At 44.1% G+C, this 25,624-nt stretch overlaps 2 protein-coding genes across 7 annotated transcripts in view; both read right to left on the reverse strand.

The window, feature by feature from the left end:
- Positions 1-1,393: 1,393 nt before the first annotated feature.
- On the reverse strand, positions 1,394-18,087 carry OPALIN (oligodendrocytic myelin paranodal and inner loop protein). 4 transcript variants are annotated; one of them, XM_061402954.1, is made up of 7 exons: positions 17,600-18,087; positions 13,458-13,520; positions 9,982-10,086; positions 9,572-9,607; positions 8,322-8,441; positions 4,506-4,562; positions 1,394-3,167 (listed from the first exon to the last, which is right to left on the reverse strand). In XM_061402954.1, exons 1-7 carry the CDS (start codon positions 17,600-17,602, stop codon positions 2,991-2,993), a joined length of 561 nt encoding a protein of 186 aa, XP_061258938.1. In that variant the 5' UTR covers positions 17,603-18,087; the 3' UTR covers positions 1,394-2,990. The 4 variants fall into 4 exon arrangements, with proteins under 4 accessions (XP_061258938.1, XP_061258939.1, XP_061258940.1 ...); XM_061402955.1 differs by having other exon boundaries at positions 13,485-13,520; positions 17,600-18,085; XM_061402956.1 differs by lacking the exon at positions 9,982-10,086 and having other exon boundaries at positions 17,600-18,068.
- A 2,740-nt stretch (positions 18,088-20,827) lies between these two features.
- Positions 20,828-25,624, reverse strand: part of TLL2 (tolloid like 2) — a 144,691-nt gene continuing 139,894 nt past the window's right edge. For all 3 annotated transcript variants that reach the window (XM_061402950.1, XM_061402947.1, XM_061402948.1), the window contains one exon: positions 20,828-23,956. In XM_061402950.1, the coding sequence (XP_061258934.1) occupies positions 23,822-23,956 (135 nt within the window). In that variant the 3' untranslated portion in view covers positions 20,828-23,821. The remainder of the gene's footprint in view (positions 23,957-25,624) is intronic.

The following is a 25,624-nucleotide window of genomic DNA, read 5'->3' on the forward strand; positions in this document are numbered from 1 at the left end:
CCCGTCTGCTGCTAAGTCGCTTCAGTCGTGTCCGACTCTGTGCGACCCCATAGATGGCAGCCCACCAGGCTCTGCCATCCCTGGGATTCTCCAGGCAAGAACACTGGAGTGGGTTTGTCAGGGAATGTTTAACAGTAGGATTCCTGTGTGCTGTTTCCTATCTCTCTTGAGCCCTCTGTTCCTTATCAGTTCCTGTCAGGAGCGAGAGGAGTGGCAAGCCAGTCCCAGGACTGAGATCATAGAGATGGGATGCTTGCATAGGATTCCCTTCATTAGCCTTTCCATACGGTGAAAGGGACTATCTATGACCCTCTTTTGATATGGATTGCCTTTTGGCCTTATGGCCTCTATTGCTCCTTGTCTCCTTGGTAACTTGTAGTCTGGTCTTCTGATCTTTATCTGAAGAAGCCACCTTGTAATATGGTATATATACTCACACAGAATTCAATAAAGCACGCTTGCTCCACCAGAGACTTGGGTCCCTGTAGCCTTCCTTCTATCTCTCTATTGGCTGATCCCCTGGAGCACGAAGGCTCCCTGCATAACCCAGGGAATATTAGCCTCTTTCCCTCTTTCACTTTCTTATCATCGACTCTGGACCACCAGGTTCTGGTCCATTAAAGGACCCCAACATGGGTTGCCATTTCCTTCTCCAATGCATGAAAGTGAAAAGTGAAAGTGAAGTCGTTCAGTTGTGTCCGACTCTTCACGACCCCATGGACTGCAGCCCACCAGGCTCCTCCGTCCATGGGATTTTCCAGGCAAGAGTACTGGAGTGGGTTGCCATTGCCTTCTCTGTGACCCCATCTGGTCAAATAAAAAAAACAAAGCAAAACCCAGAGGGCAGAGATTATCGCTCTGTGTGCTTTGGATGCTATTTTTTTAAAAACAGCTTTATAGTGGTATAACTGAGGTACAATAATTGTATGTTTAAAGTGTACCATTAAAAAGTGTTGACATGTGACACACCCATAAAGTTATCACCACAATCAAGATGGAGAAGACATCCATTACCCCTTAGAGTTTCTCTGTGGCCCTTTGGAATCTCTCCCTCCACCTTTCCTCACCCCACCATCCCCAGGCAATGGTTGATACACTTTCTGTCACTATTAATTCATTTACATTTTCTAGAACGTGACTGGCCGAGGCCATCCCAATGCTAGCACAGGCCCTAGGTTGGGGAGCCAGAGCTTCTGACTTCCAGTCTCAGCATTTTGCTCACAACCTGGGCTGCCCTCTGTAAACAGCTTATCTCCATCATCAGCCGAGCCGACAAAGTGCTAGCACCAGCTATATCCTGGAGATGACCTTGATTCCAACTCTAGGGCCAATGTCATATGCTTTAATATAGGCAAAGAAAAACCACAGACATGTTGGAGGGCCACAAGAATGCTCATTTTTGCTTTTCACTTTATTCCAAAATAAGCCCTTGTGCATCACAGCAGAAAAAAGGTGAAAGAAATATTGAACCTTGATAGTTTAGTAGAAACCATTTAAAATAAGGAAATAAGCAATGGATTGTAAGCAGAATTACATAAAATAAGTGGTCCAAAATATAAGTCACACCTTACTTTATAGACTATAAGTCATGTTTCTGTTCACCCTCACAACACTCCTAAGGGTAAAAGGAAGAACAGTCTCCATTTTGTGCCTACAGAGCTAAGGTCCATGATCTGCCCCAGAGCTCACACTTATGAGTGTCAAGGCCAGGGCCACAATCATGTTCTCAGCAAATTCAAGGTCCTTCTCAACAGGTAAGAGAAGTAGCACCTGGATCACTCGGCAGGTCTGCTTAAACACAGCCAGATCTGCTTGTTAACAGGTCTAGACTCAGGGGACTTAGCACAAAATGAATTTCACAAGGAACTCTGAAGAGCACGTGCTGGCATGGCAGTGATGGGGTGTTCGGAACCTGTCCTGGGTTGTTTGAATCAGAGGAGCCGTGTTTGAGCATTTAGGGGCCCCATGTGAGAAAGGAGTATCTCCACAGCTCTTCAAGGGGGCCCGTGCAGCTGGTGGGCAGACCCGGGATCTCCTGGACCCAGGTTCTCCCATCAGGGAACAATGAACCTGCGCTAGAGGAACCAGGGTTCCCAGAAGCCTCCTCCCAGGAGCGATGGTGAACACCTCACCTGATCCAGCTGCCGCTGTTCATGGGCTCCCCTCAGATGACAGTCAGGCTGGTGCCTGGATCATCCCTTTGGTCCTGTGTTCACCCACCCAGAGTACTCTTGACCTCTCTTCCTGCTCATGAGTTTTTCCCCATTGATGGTCCAAGGACTTGGACCTTTCTCTCTATTCCCACAAAATAGGTACAGCCCCTCTTTCTAATAATCTTTTGAAGTAATCTCTGCCTTCCTTCCACCTTCTTTATCCTCAGCACACACATGTGCTCACAAACTTTGAATACTCTCTGATCACAAGAGAGAGTGATGAATGACCCTGTGGTCAGGGAACATGTGGCTCCCCCTGATTTCTACCCTGAGGTGTTCAGAGATAAAGAACTGCTCCTTCTCACATGTCCCCCTTGAGTATCATTTATATTATTTGTATTATATTATATTATATTATTTATCCCAACCTGCACCATGTTAGCCTTGGCCAACCTGTCCATGGAAGCCAGGTCTAATGGCATTTTTGAGAAAATGGATGTGAAAAAAGATGAAAAGGTGAGCCACTGAGAAATCAAACTCTTTTCCCCAAATCATAAAGAAAAGCAAATCCCCATGTGGGGTCAGGAGCAGGGTTCAAGGGCTCCTTTGAATGCACAGCGACTTCACTGATTATTAAACCACAAGGTCTGAGAGTCAGAATGTACTGTATCAGATCAGTCGCTTAAAGAATAAAATCAACCCCTAAGTTTTTCAGATCTGCAAATGAAGTTTGGAGTGGTTAAGAAGCAGCTTGGCTTCTCTACTCGCTCCAGGCACGATCGATCCCTGTGTGTTTAGCTTGCTTCCAGCTCCAGCTCTGCTCCTTGGCTCGCTTCATCACTCCAGGCTCAGTCTTGGAATAAGCCACCACAGGCCCCTCCTTCTCTCCACTTCAACAGGAGGGCGGTAAGTGTCACGCATGGACTCCTCACTTCCTGATACTGTCTTCACATATATGTGGGCTTCTCCTCCTCCCATCATATTCTTCTCCTGGGTAGGAAACCTCCTAGGATTCTTTAGAAAACAAACAGGTTTAAAAAAAAAAAAAAAAAATACATCAAAGACTTTTGCTTCTGGCCAAGTTGGAGTAACAGCAACCAGATTTACCCTCCCACCTGAAACAACCAACCTTCAGACAAAACATTTGAAACATAGTTTTAAAGACATTGAACATCATCACTGGATGGGTTTTAATCTATTATCTTCCTATTTGTATGCTATTTGTTCTATCTGTTGTTTTGGTACTTAAATTTTTTCCTGTCTTTTTTTCTATATGAATTTTAGAAGCACCCTATTGAGTTCTGTGAAAAATACCTGTTAAAATTTATATTGTAATATACAGATCAATTTGAAGTTGTTTGATATCTATATACTATTGAGTTCTTCAATCCAGGAGCATTGTATATAAACTCCCATTATTGAGGTTTTATTTAAATATCTTTTACTGAAATTTTATTATTCTCCATGAAAGGATTATATGTTTTTGTTAGATTGATTCCTCATCATTCTATATATTTTTATTACCACTATAAAATTGTATTTTTAAAAAATTACTTTTTAAAATTAATTGTTACTGATTTTTAGAAAAAAAATTACTCTTTAATATTGACTTTTACCTCCAGTAAACTTGTTAAAATATCTTGCTAATTCTAGCGATATATCTGTAGATAATTTGGCTTTTTATGTAGATAATCATATTATCTGCAAATAATGACACTTTTCTTTCTTCTTTTACAGTTTTATGCTTTCTGCTTCTTTTTTCTTTTCCTCTTTGTTGAGGTATACTTGACAAATGAAGGATATTTAAAGAGTACAGTGTGATTATTTGACATACGTATACACTGTGAAAGAATTCCACTTCATTGAGTTAATTTCTACTTTTTTTTCTCAACATGCTGCCCTGGCTAGGACCAAAATGTAATATCTCAGTAGAAATGGAAACAGTGAGCATCCTTGTTTCATTTCTGATCTGAAAGAGAATCATTAACATTTCACCTTTAGGTGAATATTTGCTGTGATTTTTTTTAAAAAAAGATGTCTTGTTTCAAGTTAAAAAAATTCCTTTAAAATTTTTAGTTTGCTCGGAATTCATATCACAAATGGCTGTTTAATGTTTTCGAACTCTCATCTCCTCTGGAAATGATCACACGGTTTTCTCTTTTGTCAGTGGAACAAATAATAGTAAATTAGTTTTCTAATAGGAATTCAACCTTAAATTCCTGTCCAGCCAATAAAAGTATAATGAGAACCTCCTCTGTGCTCACACTGTGCTCCTGTACACAACAGGCCTGAAGACCCTTAGCTTGTTTGTTGTGTGAATGATGTATAGTGACTATAACCAAGAGTTCTTACCTCAGCTATCTGGGGACTGTCATAGATTTCTGTAATTTCACAAGGCCTCTCACTTTCCTAAGTTGGTTAAGAATAAAATAAAAAAGAAGAAGAAATGAAAGGTTACAACATTTGCCTATGACCATGATTAAAATCAGTGGTTCTTAAACCTAGCCACACATTAGGATCAGTAGAGTGCTTTAAAAACAAAATAAAAGGAATCCAAATTGGAAAAGAAGAAGTAAAACTCTCACTATTTGCAGATGACATGATCCTCTATATAGAAAACCCTAAAGATTCCACCAGAAAATTACTAGAAATAATCAATGACTATAGTAAAGTTGCAGGATATAAAATCAACATACAGAAATCCCTTGCATTCCTATACACTAATAATGAGAAAACAGAAAGAGAAATTAAGGAAACAATTCCATTCACCATTGCAACGGAAAGAATAAAATACTTAGGAATATATCTACCTAAAGAAACTAAAGACCTATATATAGAAAACTATAAAACACTGGTGAAAGAAATCAAAGAGGACACTAATAGATGGAGAAATATACCATGTTCATGGATTGGAAGAATCAATATAGTGAAAATGAGTATACTACCCAAAGCAATTTATAGATTCAACGCAATCCCTATCAAACTACCAACAGTATTCTTCACAGAGCTAGAACAAATAATTTCACAATTGGTATGGAAATACAAAAAACCTCGAATAGCCAAAGTGATCTTGAGAAAGAAGAATGGAACTGGAGGAATCAACCTACCTGACTTCAGGCTCTACTACAAAGCCAGTTATCAAGACAGTATGGTACTGGCACAAAGACAGAAATATTGATCAATGGAATAAAATAGAAAGCCCAGAGATAAATCCACGCACATATGGACACCTTATCTTTGACAAAGGAGGCAAGAATATACAATGGATTAAAGACAATCTCTTTAACAAGTGGTGCTGGGAAATCTGGTCAACCACTTGTAAAAGAATGAAACTGGACCACTTTCTAACACCAGACACAAAAATAAACTCAAAATGGATTAAAGATCTCAACGTAAGACCAGAAACTATAAAACTCCTAGAGGAGAACATAGGCAAAACACTCTCCGACATACATCACAGCAGGATCCTCTATGACCCACCTCCCAGAATATTGGAAATAAAAGCAAAAATAAACAAATGGGACCTAATTAACCTTAAAAGCTTCTGCACATCAAAGGAAACTATTAGCAAGGTGAAAAGACAGCCTTCAGAATGGGAGAAAATAATAGCAAATGAAGCAACCGACAAACAACTAATCTCAAAAATATACAAGCAACTCCTACAGCTCAACTCCATAAAAATAAACGACCCAATCAAAAAATGGGCCAAAGAACTAAATAGACATTTCTCCAAAGAAGACATACAGATGGCTAACAAACACATGAAAAGATGCTCAACATCACTCATTATCAGAGAAATGCAAATCAAAACCACTATGAGGTACCATTTCACACCAGTCAGAATGGCTGCGATCCAAAAGTCTACAAATAATAAATGCTGGAGAGGGTGTGGAGAAAAGGGAACCCTCTTACACTGTTGGTGGGAATGCAAACTAGTACAGCCACTATGGAGAACAGTGTGGAGATTCCTTAAAAAACTGGAAATAGAACTGCCTTATGATCCAGCAATCCCACTGCTGGGCATACACACTGAGGAAACCAGAAGGGAAAGAGACACGTGTACCCCAATGTTCATCGCAGCACTGTTTATAATAGCCAAGACATGGAAGCAACCTAGATGTCCATCAGCAGATGAATGGATAAGAAAGCTGTGGTACATATACACAATGGAGTATTACTCAGCCATTAAAAAGAATACATTTGAATCAGTTCTAATGAGGTGGATGAAACTGGAGCCTATTATACAGAGTGAAGTAAGCCAGAAGGAAAAACATAAATACAGTATACTAACGCATATATATGGAATTTAGAAAGATGGTAACAATAACCCGGTGTACGAGACAGCAAAAGAGACACTGATGTATAGAACAGTCTTATGGACTCTGTGGGAGAGGGAGAGGGTGGGAAGATTTGGGAAAATGGCAATGAAACATGTAAAATATCATGTAGGAAACGAGTTACCAGTCCAGGTTCGATGCACGATGCTGGATGCTTGGGGCTGGTGCACTGGGACGGCCCAGAGGGATGGTATGGGGAGGGAGGAGGGAGGAGGGTTCGGGATGGGGAACACATGTATACCTGTGGTGGATTCATTTTGATATTTGGCAAAACTAATACAATTATGTAAAGTTTAAAAATAAAAATTAGAAAAAACAAACAAAAAAACCAAAATAAACAAAAGGATAATAACTGGCCCCTAAAAAACCACAAACAAGATACCATTGTGAGTTACTTGAGAAATAATATAGGTTGACACTGTGGAGAAGTGGGTGGGAGTAGAAATGAAACGAGATTGGCCGCTGTGGATAACTAGATTCTTTATACTATCCCCTCTACTTTAGTCTCCAGTACTCTTGCCTGGAAAATACCATGGATGGAGGAGCCTGGTAGGCTGCAGTTCATGGGGTCGCTACGAGTCAGACTCGACTTCACTTTCACTTTTCACTTTCATGCATTGGAGAAGGAAATGGCAACCCACTCCAGTGTTCTTGCCTGGAGAATCCCAGGGACGGGGGAGCCTGGTGGGCTGCCGTCTATGGGGTCGCACAGAGTCAGACACGACTGAAGCGACTTAGCAGCAATAGCAGCTACTTTAGTATCTGTTTGTTGAAGGTTTTTTGATACCAGTGCCACAGCTCTATCATCCAGAGATTCTGATTTAATTGGAGTTATTTTGGAGTTGAAATAACCAATAAACAGAAAATGTTCTATCACTTGCCCAGGTTCACATATAAATTGTAAAGTGGCAGACTCAGGGATAATACCTAGGTTTTTTACTCCCAATGGCACCCCACTCCAGTACTCTTGCCTGGAAATCCCATGGATGGAGGAGCCTGGTGGGCTGCAGTCCATGGGGTCGCTAGAGTCGGACATGACTGAGCGAGTTCACTTTCACTTTTCACTTTCCTGCATTGGAGAAGGAAATGGCAACCCACTCCAGTGTTCTTGCCTGGAGAATCCCAGGGACGGGGGAGCCTGGTGGGCTGCCGTCTATGGGGTCGCACAGAGTCAGACATGACTGAAGCGACTTAGCAGCAGCAGCAGCAGCAACACCAGTGTGAGAACAATCAGAAATGCTTATAAATAAGGATGGAATTAGAACACAGAGACCACACAATACCACTGTATTACAACCATGGCCTCTGGTTGGATATGGGTCAGAGTGGCCCTTGAATTCTGAGCCTGGTCTCCAGAGAACTCTGGTATTTGTAACGGGTGGGGTCAGACGTGTGTGACCGATGTGTGTTAGGATGTAGAAAAAGTACAAAGATAAATAGAGTCACATGCTCCTGGACATATCCTTGTGATGGACAGCTCAGCAACTGTCTCTCGTCTTTGGTAAGTTCACCTCCATTTTCTTTGAGAAGCTTGTGTCCTTGTTTCTCAAGGTTAGAAAACACACTCACTGCACAGACGGGTTTCCATGGCAACAAGCATCCCTCTCTGCTCCTACTTGTGCCACCCCAGTACTGTCAAGGGACCTGAGGATTGGATGATATATCAGCTCTGCCGGGAGGGTCTGAGTCTGAGGCAGAAACTGAGGCTCAGAAACATCCACCCTTGTGTCCTCAGAAAACAGACACAAGTCCTGACACCCCCAGCCCAAAGCCAGTTCATTGAATACTGATTCCCGCCAACATGTCGAGACCCAAAGAAACTGCCAGTCACCTCAGTGGACTCACTGCTGCTTCTTCTTCGGTGAATCAGAGTAAACAGTAAGGCTACCAGCAGGGCCGTGGCCACCAGGGACGGGATGCTTGCTGCTAACCCAAGAGAAGGCCCACAGTCCTGCACAGAGAAAACAGTCAGGTTCTCCCGGAAAAAAAGGGAAGAGTTCAAAAGATTAAAATTAAAACAAAACTCTGCATGGATTCTCAGTGTCCTACACAAAATCAAAGGGAGAATGAAATACAGTGAAAAATTCTTTCCAATGTACATGACAAATGGCTGATTTTCATTATACTTAATTCACGTTGTTTAAATTGATAGGAAAAGGATAATAATTCAGTAGAAAATTGGACAAACATATGAACAGGCCATTCCTAGAAACAGAAATGTGTGTCGTATCAATACAGGAAAAGCTGAAAAACAGTTCAAAGCAAAAATTAGCATTCTTATCTGTTAGTTCAGCAAAAAGTAAAATATATACCAAAAAGTTTTACTGTATACCACACCATTTTGATATGAACTTTTAAAATTTATGTACAATAAATGCATGAACTGATTAATTTCCAAATTCACATTTGCTTTGATCCGAGTGGAAGTAGCCATGCTCGTAGCCCCATAAGTTTTCATATTTGTAATTACTTGCAGAGAGTATTGAGAAGCCCTGTAAATGTGCAATGATCATATGACACTGGAGTCTTCGTCACTTTTGAGGGGGTGATTTTGTTAAAGCATGACAAAACACAGAAAAGTATATAAATTACAAATATGTGGCTTGATGACGTCATGTGATGAACCCATCCAGGTAACCTGCCCCTAGATGAGGAAACAGAACGTTGCGAGCCCCTGAGAAGCCCTCTTGGGCTCCTATCCAGCCACTGCATGTGCATCCCGAAATCTATCACTGTAGTTTAGCTTGGTCTATTTTTCAGTGTTATCTTGAACAGTAGAAAGATAGTGTTATCTTTCTATCAAGAACAGTAGTGTTATCTTGATGAAAGTAGAAAGTATGTACTCTCACGTCTAGCTTCTTTTGTTCCAGACTTTGTGGAACCATCTATGATTGTTCACGTTCTCCTTCCCTTTCGAACTGAGTTGGTTGTAAGAAACACAGTTGAGCAGATTATGTGCTTGGTGACAGGTCACATAGCAAACGTCATCTAATCTTCAAAATGAATGCACAAGATGGGTACAGCATTATCCTGTTTCTAAGCGACTGAACCAAGGCTCCATAATTTAAGTGGCATACTTACGGTTCCTTTTCCATCAGTCACAACTGGAGAGGAAGTCTGCGTAGAAAAAGAACATACATCTTAAGATAACAAAATCTATAGCATGCACATCATATAAGATAGTCTGCCCAAGGTTAAGCTGTAAATGCCTAAAGTATATCCCTTTGCTAAAATTTCTATTAAAAACAACAGAAGACAACAACTGTGGACTAGAACCTTCCTCAATCCTTCCCAGGTAAGAAGGAATACGATCGGTTACAAGGCATGAGAAATCAGAAATTCAGGTGAGAGCTTCGTTATTCACCCTGTGGATTTGCCATAATACATTTTATAACTCAAAAAGGCTTTATCCTGTCCCAAGTTCCCACACCCTTCCCAGCACACTTTGGGCCTACTTGTCCCCATTGCTAGAAAGGAAAAAATATAAATACCGGTGGAGCCAGGCTCTTTAAGAAGACCTTGGAGGAAGGAAGTCTGAGTTGCTCCGTCGTGTCCAACTCTTTGTGACCCCATGGACTGTAGCTCACTAGGCTCCTCTGTCCAGGCAAGAATCATGGTGTGGGTTGCCACATCCTCCTCCAGAGTATCTTCCCAACCCAGGAATTAAACCCAGGTCTCCTGCATTGCAGGCAGATTCTTTACCATCTGAGCCATAAGGGAAGACAACTTGTTTCTAAGAAGGCCTTACTTGTTCCCTTACCACAGTGAAGCAGATGGCTTGGGCAGGTCTCTGAAGCTGTGAATTATCCATATTCCCGGCATAATTCCATGTTGAATGAATACATGTTTCTAGTTCACGGCTCCACTCAAAGAGGGGCACTGAATTTTACCCATTTATGAGATATTTCAGATGAGAGTCTTACCTGGATGGATAAATCTCAGGGCACAAAGTTCCACGTTAGCAACTAACTCATGTAAGCTATGCTAGGTGGTGGAGTGTGGGGTTAAGTCTCCTTCTGGAATGGGGTGTTGATTTCTCCACTCACAAGCTCATGGGCCTCATTTCTTCATTCATAAAATAGGGCTGTGAGCACCTACCTCTAGGGTTGTTTGGAGGACCAAATGTGCACCAGGAGTAGAAGCTTTGATCATTCCTTTAAACTTGGCAAAGCTCTGGCCAGACCTGTTATTTATTGAATATTCTCATCAACCATGGGCTTCCCCAGTGGCTCAGATAGTGAAAAGTCTGCCTGCTCTGCAGTAGACCCAGGTTCGACCCCTGGGTTGGGAAGATCTCCTGGAGAAGGAAATGGCAAACTACTCTAGTATTCTTGCCTGGAAAATCCCATAGACAGAGGAGCCTGGAGGGCTACAGTCCAGGGGGTCACAAAGAGTAGGACACAGCAGAGGGACTTCACTTTCACTCATCAACTTCAGTGAGTACATTGGAATTTCAGTGGCTTTGTCTTTTTGATAGTTTCCTCTATTTTACAAAAAAAAAAAAAAAAAAAAATGATCCAGATCTCAGAGAAGTTATGGGTCTTCTCCCAGGTTTCACAGATAAATTTAACCTGAACTTGGATGTTTGCATTCAAGCCTAGACCTCTTTCCCAGAGAGCGCCGATCAAAGAAATATTTGCTTAACTTGGTATTGACACTTGGTACTTAAATGGTTTTAGTTTTACTGAAACACAATCTCACCACCACCCCACAATATGACCTTAATGCTGTGTTTGCCTAAAGTGTTCTGTTTCTCAGGGTGATGGGGAGACTTAGATATTGTTTCAGGTAAGATGTTCTGCTTTCAGGTTACAGAAATTCATTTGAGCTGCCTTTGCCCCGCTCCCAGAATGAGTTAACTCTAATGATTCAGGGGTTCTTCGTGGATCCCACAGGTGGTGGGAATCTGGCTTCTCCAGGCACTGGAGCTGGGGCCTGAGACTCTGTCATGACCAAAGATCCCTTCTTCCTGGGATCGCTCTGTCACTCCTGGACAGCATGGCCTTTGACTTGTGCTCTTCTCTGCCTGTTTGCTTCCTTCTTTCTCTCCCTGGATGGATTTTTCTGCCCTCATGAACACCTGCTAAGTGTACCAGCAAATGCATATGAAACACTTATTATGTGCCAGGCTGTTCAAATACTTTCCCTCTATCAGCTCATTTATTCTTCACAACAGCCAGTGAAGCAGGACTAAAATGATCCCCATTTTACAGTAGAGAAGAGTGAGGCACAAAGAAGTGAAGTAACTTGTGTGAGTCACACAGCCCTCAGTGGTAGATGCCAAGTGGTCTGACTTCAGGGTCCAGGCTCTGCCTTCCATGACAAATGCAGTACCCCATCCCTAATTTTCATACTAGACAGTTCAGTGTGGCCCAGCAGGGGCTGACTTGCATATGTGGCCCTGTTCCCCACTCCCTGCAGAGAGGCTCTGACACACCTGGCATCCACCTCCCCCCACTTTCCAGGGCATCCAGCTACACCAAAAGGGAAGGATTATGTGGCAGAAATATAATCACAGATAGGGTGGCCAGATGTCCTGGTTGTTCAGAAAAGTTGCCTAGGTTGCAACACATTCAGTGCTAAAACCAGACAGTCCCAGGCAGACTGGGGTGGCTGTTGTCCTACATAGATTCAAAGGGAGGAGGGACAGTTCTCAGAGAAATAGGCTGTTAACCAAGAAGACACTCCAAAAGGCGCTGACTTGCAGCATTAGTGCCTCCCTCTAACCCCCTCACCCTCACGGCCCTAAGCAACGGCTCCTTGCTTCTCTGAGTTACCTTCCTAGGCTGAGCCAAGCCAGGATAAGACAGAACCTGGGATCTCTACAGACCGGCTGGCTTCGGTAGCCAGGTAGGAAGTGCCACCAGTTGCATATTGAAAGATTTGGACAGGGAAGGACAAGGACAGGGGGATAGGCTATTGACAATATTGACAATAGGCTACTGTCAGCCTCTGCAGACAATAGGCAGAGGCTGAAGCAGGGAGCTGAGTGAGTCAGGGAGGTTCAGAAGACAGGGCCTTCACCAGGAGGGTGGAGCAGGGGCCGGGAAGTCAGGGATAGGGTCAGGGTCGCCAGTGTGGGCAGAGGAGGCAGCAGTGGGTCACGAGGGTCTGCATTTCCAGTGCTCTCCAGGACGCTGCCCTCATGTTACAGTACACGTGAGCACCAGCTTAGGCGTCCTCTTTCCTGGCAGTCTCAGTCTATTTTCTTTGAATAACTATGTGACTTAGAAAAACTTGGCATAGCCCAAACCACTAAAAACCTGGGCCAGGGAAATGCCTAGTTCCATCAGAGCAGCAATTCTGGTCAGAAAACAATCCTGGCATGTTATCTTCTAAACAACAGGAGAACAAAAGACGGAGGGTCAATTCTGGATTGAAACTGTCCGCCATCATCAACTGAAAATCTCCATGTGGACTTGGAACTGTCATAACCCAGAGCCATAAGATGTTCATTCATCTTGACCCAATGATTTCCCTTCTAGACTTCATTCTAAGGAAATCAGGTTAAGTGCCAACAAGGATTTATTTATACCTATGCTTACCACAAAAGAATTCTTAATTGTGATTGGTCATTTAGTTAAATAATTCGCTTGAAGAAATGTCATGAGACCATCCTCAGTTACTTTTATAAAGGCTGATAGAAAACATTTGTTATATAAAATTACAGGTGAGAAGATCATGGTATGAAGACAACAGAAGTCAAAATTTATGTAGGGCCAAACAGGACTGGAAGGAGTGACCCCCGTGTTTTCTGCTGATGGCAATTTAAGTGTTTTTTGGTTTCTTGCTATATTCCTTTTCAAAACGTGTATTTATAATTCTTATCATTGAGAATATGTCTCTCAGCACCCCCAGCTCTTTGTAGTGCTTTGAAACCTGTGTAACATTACAGCTTTACATGAGGTTTATGTGATGGTGTCCCGGAGGCCCAATGTCAACTCTGCACTGATCTCTGCTCACCTACCTGGTAAGCGGGGGCCGCTGTACTCACCGTGTTGGCCGGCAGTGTGAAGTTCAGTGAAAAACTCTGCAAGAGAGAAGGAAACCTTAAAGGTTCCAGTAATGGTCAGCCAGGCCATTGTCTGACCCCTCCACCAAGTGAGGAGAATGTGCTGACCCCACAGGCTCAGTCAGCTCCAGCCTCCCCTCCCAATCTTGGCCCCTGAAGAGGGGAGCAGGTGAGTCAGGGGTCATGAGATCCCGCCTCAGCATCAAGGCAGTCCTCCCCTTCCTCCCCTCCCAGGCCCGCACCAGGGCCAGTTTAAGGGACCAGCCAGTCAAGCTACTTCCTGAGAGGTCCTGACTCAAAAGGGCAGCAAAAACATTAATAGAAACGTTCAGCCGAGTGCTGAAAGTTGTTTTGTTTTTTCCTTTCTCTCCCTGGAACTCCCCTCAGGAAGCAAACTGTGTAGACTGATGCCACTTCTTCTTGGGGTGGGAAGTAAGATCCCAGGGGCTCCCACTTCAACTCCCTCACTGGAGGAGAATTTGAGAAAGCTAAGTTTCCCTTTTTACTGAGTCCAAGGCAGGGGTTTCAGGCTGGAGCTGAGCTGGTTGGGATGACAGAGGAAAGGGGCTAATGCTCTGTGACCTCCCCTCACGTAGAACCCAGCCTCACGTCTCCCTCAAATATGGGGTCAATATTTAAAGATCGTGGGCTTTATACACACTACCAAGTATAAAATGACCTTTGCACGTGGTGCTAGTGGTAAAGAATCCATCTGCCAATGCAGGAGACGCAAGAGATATGGGTTCGCTCCCTGGATTGGGAAGATCCCCAGAAGTAGGAAATGGCAACCCACTGCAGTATTTTTGCCTGAAAAATTCCATGGACCGAGGAGCCTGGCAGGCTACAGTCCACGGAGTTGCAAAGAGCTGGACATGACTCAGTGACTGAGCGCATGTATCAAATAGGTAATTAATAAGAACCTGCTGTATAGCACAGAGAACTCTACTCAATGCTCTGAGGTGACCTAAACGGGAATCAAATAGAAAAAGAGGGGATATATATATATTTGATTCACTTTGCCAGAAACTAACCAACATTGTAAAGCAACTATACTCCAATAAAAATTAAAAAAAAGATCATGGACTCAATAGGGCACCAACTTGTTAGCCTACCCAGGTGTCCACTTTCCAGGATCAGGTCCTGCCCAGGGCCTCTGGTGCCTCTTCCTGTTCCCATCTTCCATCCTTCCAGTTTGGACTCTTTCATGTCAGTTTCTTCCAGCTGCTCTTTACCCAGTGCCTTTCCTGCCTGGATGTGAAAAATGGGTGGACTCTGCTCCAACTCAGCTGGTGACAGTTTCTGCCCCTGGCTCAAGGGGCTGGAGTGGTCTTGTTTCTACCTGATTGGCCCCTCTCCGTGTCCAGTCACCCTTGAATCATGCCCCCTGGCCGGGCTCTCTCTCATTCAGCCCCAGCCTCCCCAGTCCCTGACAACTTGGCTTAAACTCCAGCTCCTGATCTTCCTGAAGCCTCTGAAACCTGGTTTTGTCATTCTAGAAGCAATGTGCTTACTAAGATTTAAAATGAAATGTTAGCCAATAATGAGAAGATTGGGATGGATTAGAGAATCCTAAGATTTCAGAACTGAAGTGCCTCCAAGATTGTCTACCTCAGACCTTCATTTTACAGAAGAGGAAGCTGAGGCCCAGGAACTTCTCAGAAATTCCCTCATGGATAAATGAGAAGAGTTAGGGCTTATCTCTTAAAACAGACAAATGAGATTGGTCCATGTGACTCAAATCCAACCTGGAAGATGGGTCTAGAGACGATAGCACCAATATATACAAAATTGATGAAACACCTACTCTAGCTAGCTTTCAGGTAGGTTGGAATTCAGAGAGGTCAATGAATGAGAAACTCTTTTGTCAACTAAAAATGTTTCAAGCACCTACAAGGTATAGTTCCCACTGTCGCCTGCCCCAGAGATTGTCTTTCAATCAGGATGGCCCCAGCAGGCCAGCACCCTTCAGTGGCAACTGTTCACTTCCCTGTCTTTTAGCAACAGGAAACCCTTACTTTATAGAAAAGAAAATTGAGATGAGAATTTGAATGGATTGCCCAAGTTCACATGATCCGTTGGCTGTCACTAGGACTTGGGTCTTTTGGTGACAGCCTATTTCTTTCTTTTTTTAGAAAAAAATGCTGGGTCTTAGTTATAGCATGCAGGATCTTTAAGTTGGGGCATTCAAACTCTTGGTTGCGGTATGTGGGATCTAGTTTCCTGACCAGGGATAGAACCCAGGACCCCTGCTTTGGGAGTGCAGAGTGTTAGCCAATGGACCATCAGGGAAGTCCCAGCAGCCTCTTTCTCCCAGGTCACAGGCTTCCTCAGGACTCCTGGAGTTTCTTCAGAATAATTGGAGCCCCCAGGCTCACAGCACTTTGCACCTCCTCTTCCAAGACAGTATTAGAAAGACATCTGAGCTACTTAGGTCTTTTCGCTCAAGGGACCTACCTTCATGCTAACATCGACCAAGCCCACAGAGGATGCTGGCTGGTCATGGCATCAAATGCAGCTGCCCAGAGCCTTATCTCATCAGCAAACACTAGCTACTGATGTCAGCAGGCCCAGGACAAAGCTTTCTTTGGGGGACAACAGAAGGGAGGAGCAGCAACAAGAGGGCCACTGCACGTGCTGTTTATCAACATTTGGATGACGAAGATTTTGGCCAACTTCAGAAAGACATTTCTATTTTGTAGAAACACACTACAGTACTCTCACGGAGAAAACAACATCACGTAAATGTGGGTGGAGAAGAATCTGACTCAGTGTCCTTTAGAGAGAAAGCTGATTGGGGCGAGGCAACTCTGACCTTGGAGTCCCCTGATCTGGATTTAAGTCCACTTTGCCACTTAGTAGCTGTGTGGCCTGGGGAAAGTGACTCAGGCTCTCTGGTTTCCTTTTCTTCATAACAAATCTATTCTCCCAGGCAGTTATTCCATCCTCAAAACTGGGATACTGTTAACTTGCCCTGCCTATCTCATGGGATAAACTCAAAGGAACTAATGTCTGTGGCAGCTCCTTCAAAACTATAAATTATTCCAGGTGGGGGATCCCATGGTGTCATATTCTTCATGGCCTGACCAGCATGGAGCAAGGCACAGGGAAGTCACTAGGACAATCTTGTTGGGTGCAATTGTCTGCATGAATTTACAATATTCAAAGTACAGGAATTTGGTACAAGACACTCATCGCTAGTCTAAGCACTGTGTTGATATCTACATAGTGGTTCCAAAGGGACATCAGGATCTCAGTGGTTGAGTGTCACTCATTATGAGTCTGCTGTTTGTGATGGGAATGAGGGGAGATGGGCTAACTACTCACGTTGACTGAGGATACCCCATGTGTCACACACTGTATGCATCCCCACAAGGGGCACACTCTCACCCCTACATCATGGGTGAGGGAACCAAGAGACCAAGACAGGCTTCTCAAGGTCCCCAGCTGGTCAGTGGGAGAGGCTGGATAAGAAGAGGCTGGATCGTCTAAATAAAAAATCTTATTTCACAGATCTTCCTAACTCCAAATCTGAACAGCCCCTTTTACTAATCTCTTTAATAAAGGAATCACAGAAGCCCCTTCTAACTCAGCAAACTTCATTTGACTGAGTCACAACCAAACATGTACCACAAGTCAGTAAGAAAGGTGGACGGTTTCTGATGCAACTTATGAGTCTCTCTGTTTTGGATCACACAGCAAAAGGCAGACTAAACAAATAAGGATAAAGGACTCATTGCTCCAACTGGGAAATGAGTTTAGCTGAAACATTTACTCTGCACCCTTGTAGGTGGGGTTTTAAAAACAAAACCTTATATTAAAATATAGGCGGCATCAGCAAATATCAGATGAGAATTTTTAATGATTAGTATTTCATACCAGTAGGAAAATAATTTCATATTTTAATGATTAGTATTTCGTACTAACAGGAAAATAATTTCATACTAATAGGAAAATAATTAAAAGCCAAGCTCCTTAACTTCCTTTCACTGAAGGTAATTATATTTGAATTAGAAGATGTGAGCTTTAAAAGCCTGGGTATTGTTGTTTATAGAAAGAAATGAAGGCTAGGCACAGGAAAGATGCTCAGTTTCACTCACCATTTCCAACAGCTTCCCAAGAGCCTTCTCCGAACGCTGCCCTTGGCAACCTCGACTTTTTGCTGGTGTTATTGGCTTGTGTCTTGCATTTGTAGGAACATCCAACTGGGAGAGTTAGGGTGCCAAGAGAAGAGATGGCTCCACCAGAGCTCTGGCCAAGCCGTTTATGGTCAGGGGAGTAGCCGAGTGGTTGGCCCATCCCTCAGGCCAAGCCGTTTATGGTCAGGGGAGTAGCCGAGTGGTTGGCCCATCCCTCAGGGGAGATGCTCCCCTCTCCGTGGCCACGTGTATGGCCCGGGTCACCTATGCTCTCTGCTTTCATTTTCTGTCCTTTTCACTTTCAAGCTCCTTCCTTGGTTACATCTTCATCTCAGCAAAGAACTCAGAGCTGGCCCGAGACCTCAGTGACTCCTGCAGCCAGCAGCTCTTTAGAAACAATGGGTTACACACAGGCTGAGTGAGGCTGGCCACTCCACCCCCAGCGGCCCCACAGTGGCATTGATCACCGTCCCAGCAAATGAGGGAGTCAACACATCACCAGCATCGATGGAGGGGGTGCCTGGGGATGGGGGCTGGAGCCTGCTCCGTGTTGGAGGCAGGGCTGTACCTGCTTTAGGTGATGAGCATGAGTTGAGCCTCACCCTCATTCTTTTCTCACATTTTGATGCAGAGCCTCACAGAGCTGGAGTCCAAGCTGTTGACATGGACTGCCTTATATTTCTTATGAGTTAGTTCTCTGTTAGAAGTTCACTTCTTTAAAACAATGAAGGGGTTGGAATCTCATGTCAACAAAACAACAAAATTAAAACCAATAATTTGGTCATTACAATGAGTGCATTTATTCATTCATTCAACAAATCTTTAACTTCTCTGTCAAGCATTATTCTGGGCTCTGTTCTGGGCTTGGTGATAAAGACAAATGAGACTTCAACTCTAAGGGAATGTATGTTCCAGTGAGGCAGATGGACACCAGTCAGGACAGCACAGGGAAAATCATTATGGAGGAGCAAGTGGGGTGTATAAGGGAAGGGGGCCTGGAGTGATGGGGAAGCAGCGGTCTCTGAGACATGACATTTAAGATGCATATGAAAAATAAGAAGAGGGTTCCAGGCAGAGGGAACAGGAAATTCAAAGGCCTGGTTCTAAAGCAGGCTTAGTGTGCTGGGATAGGAGGGAGGCCAGTGAACCTGGTGGGAGGGACCTGGAAAACCTGGAGGTTAAAAGCAGAGCGAGTTTGGGGCCTGTGATGTGAGCAGCAGGGCATGGTAAGATTTCCACGGTGCAGCAAAGGAAAGACTTTCGGGGTTTTGAGGAGAGGATGACCTAAGTGGGGCTGACAATGATTACCTGCACTGCCTGGATTCCAAGGGATACAAGGGTTAACCCAGACTCTGGTTAGCAGAGTCGACGTGAGCGGTGACACTGGCTGCCCTGGGATGAGAGCAGTGGCAATGGAGAGCAGTGAAGGGGGCTGTGGCTTACTGAGGAAGCAGAGGCAGTGAGACTTGATGGAAGAAACGTGCGGGGGGCGGCGGGGAGGGAAGAAAAGGAGGGGGAGATGGGAAGAAAGCCAATGCCTGGGGTTGGGATATAACTAACGGGGGTGGAGACACCATCTGTTCAGGCAGATGATCCTGGAAAATGGGGTGTCAGGATCCAGGCATTGGATGCCTTGCTTAACAAGACCAGCATGGCCTTTGCCTCATGGGGCTTCAGGTCCCCAAGACTCAGTGAGGCTTAAACTGAATCCACTGGCGCCCAGAAGTCAGGGGGACAACGCAGCTCAGAGACGCCTGTTTGTAACGCCTTAACCACACTTCTGGACCCTGTGTGGTCTTAGGCAAGTGAAGTAACTTCTTCCAACCTCCGGCTCAATCTATAAAGTAGAGACAACATGTTTACGATACAGGTTACTATTTAAATCAGCACAACTGGTACAAAGTGTGTTCTATCTTTGCTTGGTAGGCATGAAATCACACCCGGACCAGAGATCTGGACCAAGGAACTGGCCTTGGTGGCCCTGCCCCCTCTGGCTAAGCTGTCTGCGGATGGACAAGGCCAGCGAGGGCCTTTTTAACTCTGTCTTTGCTTTGCATCCACTGATCACCAACTCATTCTCCAATGGACATGTTACTCCTTTGGAAGAATTGCTAAGAAAGTCAGTAAACGGGTGCTCTGGCCTAAGAGTCTGGGTCAGTCATGGTTTTCCAGTCATAGCATCAAAAGAGACGTCGAATTTTTTTTTCAGTTGCCTAACCTTTAATTTAAGAAGAAATGAAATTGGTTGGGTGGGTGTAGGGATGCCAACAGAAAGAAGAGAGGTCGGGGACCCCGGCTCTGGGTCACTCCTGAGGCTTCAGCAGCAAGAACTCCTAGATGGTGCTCTCAGGACATCCTCCCAGGGAAAACCAGCCCTGAAGAAGCTCAGCCCTCTCGCCCCTTGACAGGACTCTAGTTTCAGGAGGAGAATCTGATGTGTCTTGAGCCAGGCTGGGGTCTGGGACCTGGGACCCCTTGTTACACTGCGTGCTTGCACCTGGACAAATGTCTCCTTGAGAAACCAAACGCAACCAAACACAAAGAAACTATAAGGAACTAAAAACGACCGTGTGCATGGGCAGCTGGGGCAAATCATGAACAACAAGATCCCAAAAGACCAAAACCACAATTGCCACTTGTAAGCAAGCCCCCTTATAAGAACTGTGACCTTCAGTTTTAGAGGCCACATGTGGTCCTCAGGCTCAAAGCCAGATGGAGAATTGCTGGGGGACAAAGGGAAGGTGGCTACCACGCCTAAGCTAGCGTGGTTACAGCAGAAACCATCTCCTCGATGTTCATGTTGTTAGATTTCCAGCCTGTCTGGGTCCAAGAAGGGGCGCGACTTTGAAGCCCTCTTCAGCTTTGCTCGTGACTTTCTGGGTCCAATAGGAGCCCTGTTCTGGAGCCAGGCTCTGGGTATTCACCAGATCATAGAAGGCCAGAGAGAAGGCCCCCCTTTTTGTACATGCTTCCCAAGTTCCTGTGATATTGGAGAAAAAGATCGCCAAGAGGACTGAGCTTGTCATACAAACCCAGGACATGTCGATAAATCCACATTCTTTAATGAAACAATTCTTTCTAGACATATGTTAGCTCCTTTCCACTTTCTTTTTGAAACTGACATTTCATGAAACGTACAATTACACAAGATAAAAAATACAGTATATTTATAGATAATCCTCTAAACGGTTTTTCTTCTTTTTTTTTTTAAAGAAATCTTCTAGGCATTTGGGATTATTTTTCAGAAGTTCAGTCTACAAAGGAAACTTGAAAACCATCTGCCAAAGCCTAGGGAATACTTGTTCACACACTGAACAGTGACAATACCACGAATTATCTGAGATTTATCAAATGGACCAGATTGACGGCAAACCCCAGGGTGATTTGCTAGTTAACAAGATTTTACAAATGATGTAACCAGGTTGAGCATTTCATGAGTAACATAAAACTTAACTTTAGAGGAAAACCATCTTATGGTGAATCAATGCACAGCCTCCTTCTCTGATTGGAGAAATTCCACAGGCTGAAGTTAATTCCAGATCTTCACCCTGCCCTGGGATCCAGGTTCTAGCATTTGCTAGACCAGATGACACTAGAATTCGATCAGGCTGAAGACCTGGACCCCAAATGTTTCACCAGGTCATCAAGAGAATTCTCTGAGTTGAAGTCAACCTGCTTGGAGCTTTGCAACAGCCCCAAGGACAAAGCAGGCAGGGGTAACGTCCTGTGGGATGTGTACAGAAAGGTCACTGAGCATTTGGAAGAGCGAAGGCAGGGGCCTGGGTCTTTCTGCTGAGTGGACTTTCTCTCGTGAAGCCATCTGTTCAGTTCTTTGCAGAACCCACATTGTGTTTATGTCCCGTGAGTCTGAGCTTCCAGGGGAGCTGTCTGGCCAGCCCCAGCTGAATCAGAGCTTGTCTTTTCTGGGAATACGTCACTCACAGAAGGCCTAAAGAAAGGTTTTCATAAGCGTCTCATTGTTTCCAACTGGCCACAGGTTGATAATGGTTGAAGCTGTGTGTTTTTGAAAATCATACTAGAGAGAGAAAAACAAGTACCATTGTTTCACGAGAGCAGCAAAGACAGAGGCAGAGCTGACTCTGTTTCTGACTCCCTCTCACTTTTCCAGGGAATTCATCAATCTTATTCAGACTTCTAAAGGCTGAAACTACAGAATTTTCAAGTTCTCAGCGAGAGACCCTTAACAGCCACCTTCTGCATCCTGATTTTGGTGTCAACTTTGAAGATCAGATGGGACAAAATAAAAGCCCCCAAACAAAAAATCAGAGAAATGGAATCCACCCTGTGAGGCGGGTAAGACCCGAACCACATGACAAGCTGTTCCATGTGCTGAAACAAAGATCTTCCAAGACAGGGGCTGTGAAAGATCACAATATAAGAATGTAGGTTGAACCTCCCTCCAGGGCCAAGAAAGGCCAAGAGAGGCTTGGTAAAAGTAGAACCATAAAACACAAGGCCGGTCCAGGAGGGCCTATTCAGTCAAGTCTGTGGGTCAGCATTTATCACACTGCACTGATTAAGGCTCTGACAGTTGATCCTTTACATACATACATATATACAGACATATATTATTAATAATAATACTTTGATTTTTTTCTATTTTAAGGAAAAAATATTCCCATGCATTTTTTTCTACCTTTCTTGTATTCTTATTTTTTTATGTCTTTTTATTTTAACTCCCAGCAATCTTTTTAACTAAACATAGTCCTCTGGGGCCATATTGTGATTTTCAAAAATATCACCTTTAAATGTTTTGCAAATATTTTGTTTCAAATGATGTTGATTCATCCCCAAGAATTCTGGTGCTTGGGAGCAATTTCAACTCTCACCAAAAATCTTCTCGTGTGCGATCCTGTGTTCAGTACCAACCACACAGGACTTACGGCTATGTAAACATTATTTTAAAATTATTCCAACATAAATACTCTTTTTTAAAGCTAACATACCACAGCTTTTAGCTCATAATGCCCATAGATGCCTTAATGAAATGCCATTCAAAACTTTAAAGTACACCTGGAGGTTCTAAAATTATGTAAACAACATCCTCTCCACTTCTTCAAAGCGAGTGCCCAATGTGATGAATTCTAATTGAAAGTTGGTGACTGAATGCTGGTTAGTCTGAGTAAGTCACCAATGCACTCTTTAACCCAACCAGCTTCAGGAAGTTAGTCACAGGTAGACTTGTTCCACAAAGTGTTGATTCTTACATAACTTATAATTAACCAGTTTTCAATGATGTTCATGAGGGACCTGAATGGTCCCCCATAAGATGTCTTTGCACGTTTTGCAAATACAGTTGGTATTGGTTGTCAAGAGTGGAAGTCAACCACAGCAAGGGCCTCCAAAGCTGGAGAAAGAGATAATATTGGCCCATGGAATCCCAAGGCCACGTGGAATCTTCTCCAAGTCAGCGAGGGCAGGAGGACAAGTCAGGACGTCTTCTTTTCGGAAGACTAGGGACTCTCACCAGCAACTGTTCTGCTGAAGTCACAGCAGATGCCTTGGATCCTTAATGCAATTAGGAATGGGGAAAACCCAACATGAGCAAGGAGAGCTGAAGACACAGAGGACAAGTTGGGGGTCTCCTTGCTATGTGACAGTGATCCTCAAACACCAGCTTCCTCTGCGTGATGCTTGCTGCGATGCCTGTTTTAGTCCCAGTGCCCATATTCTTGGGCTTCTTGGGTGATGTGTCCCTGGCAGAGAGTTAATGTCTCCAGCCAAAGCTGTGAGGAACACGTGAGCTATGGCCAGTCTTTTATCCTCATTGCCTAGCGCTGATGGAAGATGCCCCGACTCCCAAGACACGGTCAGCCTGCCTTACACCTACGGAAGCACATCCAGAAACAGAGCCACCCAAGGGTAGGCTTCTGCCTCACAGGGGCAAAGGGCAAGGAGACAAACAGGCAACGCTTAAATAGCCAGTGACATCAAATCTTAATCTTTAAAACTGCATGATTGGTAACACCGAGGCTGGAATCAAAGAAATATCTTCTCCCCTCCTTGTTCTGGCCAGATCAGCCAAATTCATCCGATACACACAATTCCAAGGCTAGATTTTGAGTTTTTGTTTGAGAATAATACTGTACACTGCTTTAGGGCAGATTCACAAGGTGCTATTGTTATAAAAACATTCTCAGTTCCTGTTTTTCAAGAACAACATTATTTCTTCATGTGTAGGGCATCCTGGAACTTGGTACTGGTATACCGGGCATGAAAGCCTTTCTTGTTAATGGTGTCATCAGTGTGGAATCGAATCATCAGAGAATCCCCTGCAGAGTAGATTTCTTCCAATGGCTGAGGCGGGGAGAAAGGAAAACCAGGGGGACTTTAAGCCAGTTGGCTGTGGTTGTAGTATTAAAATAAGGAGGATGAGACAAAGACACAAGAGAGATGCTGAAGGGCATCAAAACAAGCTGTTTTTTCAAAGAAAAGCTTTTCAAATTCTGCTCCCAAGAGCACCCCCAGCCCCCTGCCCCAGCTCTACTTTTCCAAAGACAATTCTAAATGCACAACTCTTATAGAATCTATTATTATTAAGTGCATCAGTTAATTAAGTGCACCTAAGCACTTTCAGGGCTTCCCTGGTGGCTCAGATAGTAAAGAATCTCCTGCAATGCAGGGGACCTGGGTTTGATCCCTCCAAGATCCCCTGGAGAAGGGAATGGCAACCCACTACAGTACTCTTGCCTGGAGAATCCCATGGACAGAGGAGCCTGGCGGGCTACAGTCCACGGGGTAGCAACGAGTTGGACATGACTGAGTGATTAACACACACACATGCTGAAGCATTTTCAGATTTCATCTCATGTAAAGTTACAGCCGCTTTATAAGGCAGGCACTATCTGCATTCTATGCTTGAAAATCTAGTTGAAAATCTAGTTCACAACTCAATAGTCCCCAATCTCAGGTCTTCTGACTATAAAGTGTATATCATGAATCACCCAGCACTAGGGTCACCGCTGTGATGTTCTCCCAGGAGATCTAAGACAAAGACCATCATTGAGGCCTCTGCCTTGTCCAAGGACAAAACGTGGGATGGAGTTGTTACGTTTGACAGAAAGGTTTCGCCAGGTGGTAGGTGAAAGGGAGCCAGGATCCCAGACTGCCATCTGCCAGATTCTAATGGAACCAAACTGGGCTTCCTGTATATTTCACTGCTCAGGACCCTTCAAAGTTCTCCTCTGGACCCTTTATCTCTCAAAGGCACTGCATCAGCTAAGCCACACTGTGTCATCCTTTCTCTTTTGGAGGGTGAGAGAAGATGAAGGGAAATTATTCAAAGATCCATACAAAGGCCAGTTTGAGGTTCATTTACCACATGCACTAATAATGACTCCAAAATGATTTATTGTAAATTGGGCCAGTTGCAGAGCCTTGAGTGATCAGCTCTGCAGGTGAAGGAAAAGACAGAGCTGGGAGCCCAGTGTGGGGAGTGTGATGCAGATGGAGGAGGACCAGGACACTGAACTGGCCTATGCTCTCACTGAGCGCCAACTCAGTGCCAGGCCCTGTGGCAGGTGCTGGGGAAATAGTGATGAAAACAGGCCTGCCCTGTCCTGAGGAGGTGGCCCAGGAAAAAGATGATAATGAAAACAATCACAATGACCTTGAACATAACTAATGTTTATAGTTAAAAGAGTGATTCGTAATTTGTATAAGCATTTGGTTTCTACTGGGAGAGAGAACTGGGAGTATATGGAATACACAAGAGGATAATAAAAAGGCCTGGAGGCTAAATAAAAATGGGGGTGTGGGGAGACAAATCCTCTGCAAAAGTAAGACAAACCCTCTGCAAAAGTGAATTGAAGTGAAAGTTGCTTGGGTCTCTTTGTGACCCTATGGACTATACAATCCATGACATTCTCCAGGCCAGAATAATGGAGTGGGTAGCTGAGCCACCAGAATACTGGAATGGGTAGCCTATCCCTTCTCCAGGGGATCTTTCCCACCTAAGAATCAAAC

The sequence above is a fragment of the Bos javanicus genome, chromosome 26, assembly GCF_032452875.1.
Source record: "Bos javanicus breed banteng chromosome 26, ARS-OSU_banteng_1.0, whole genome shotgun sequence".
Lineage (NCBI taxonomy): Eukaryota > Metazoa > Chordata > Mammalia > Artiodactyla > Bovidae > Bos > Bos javanicus.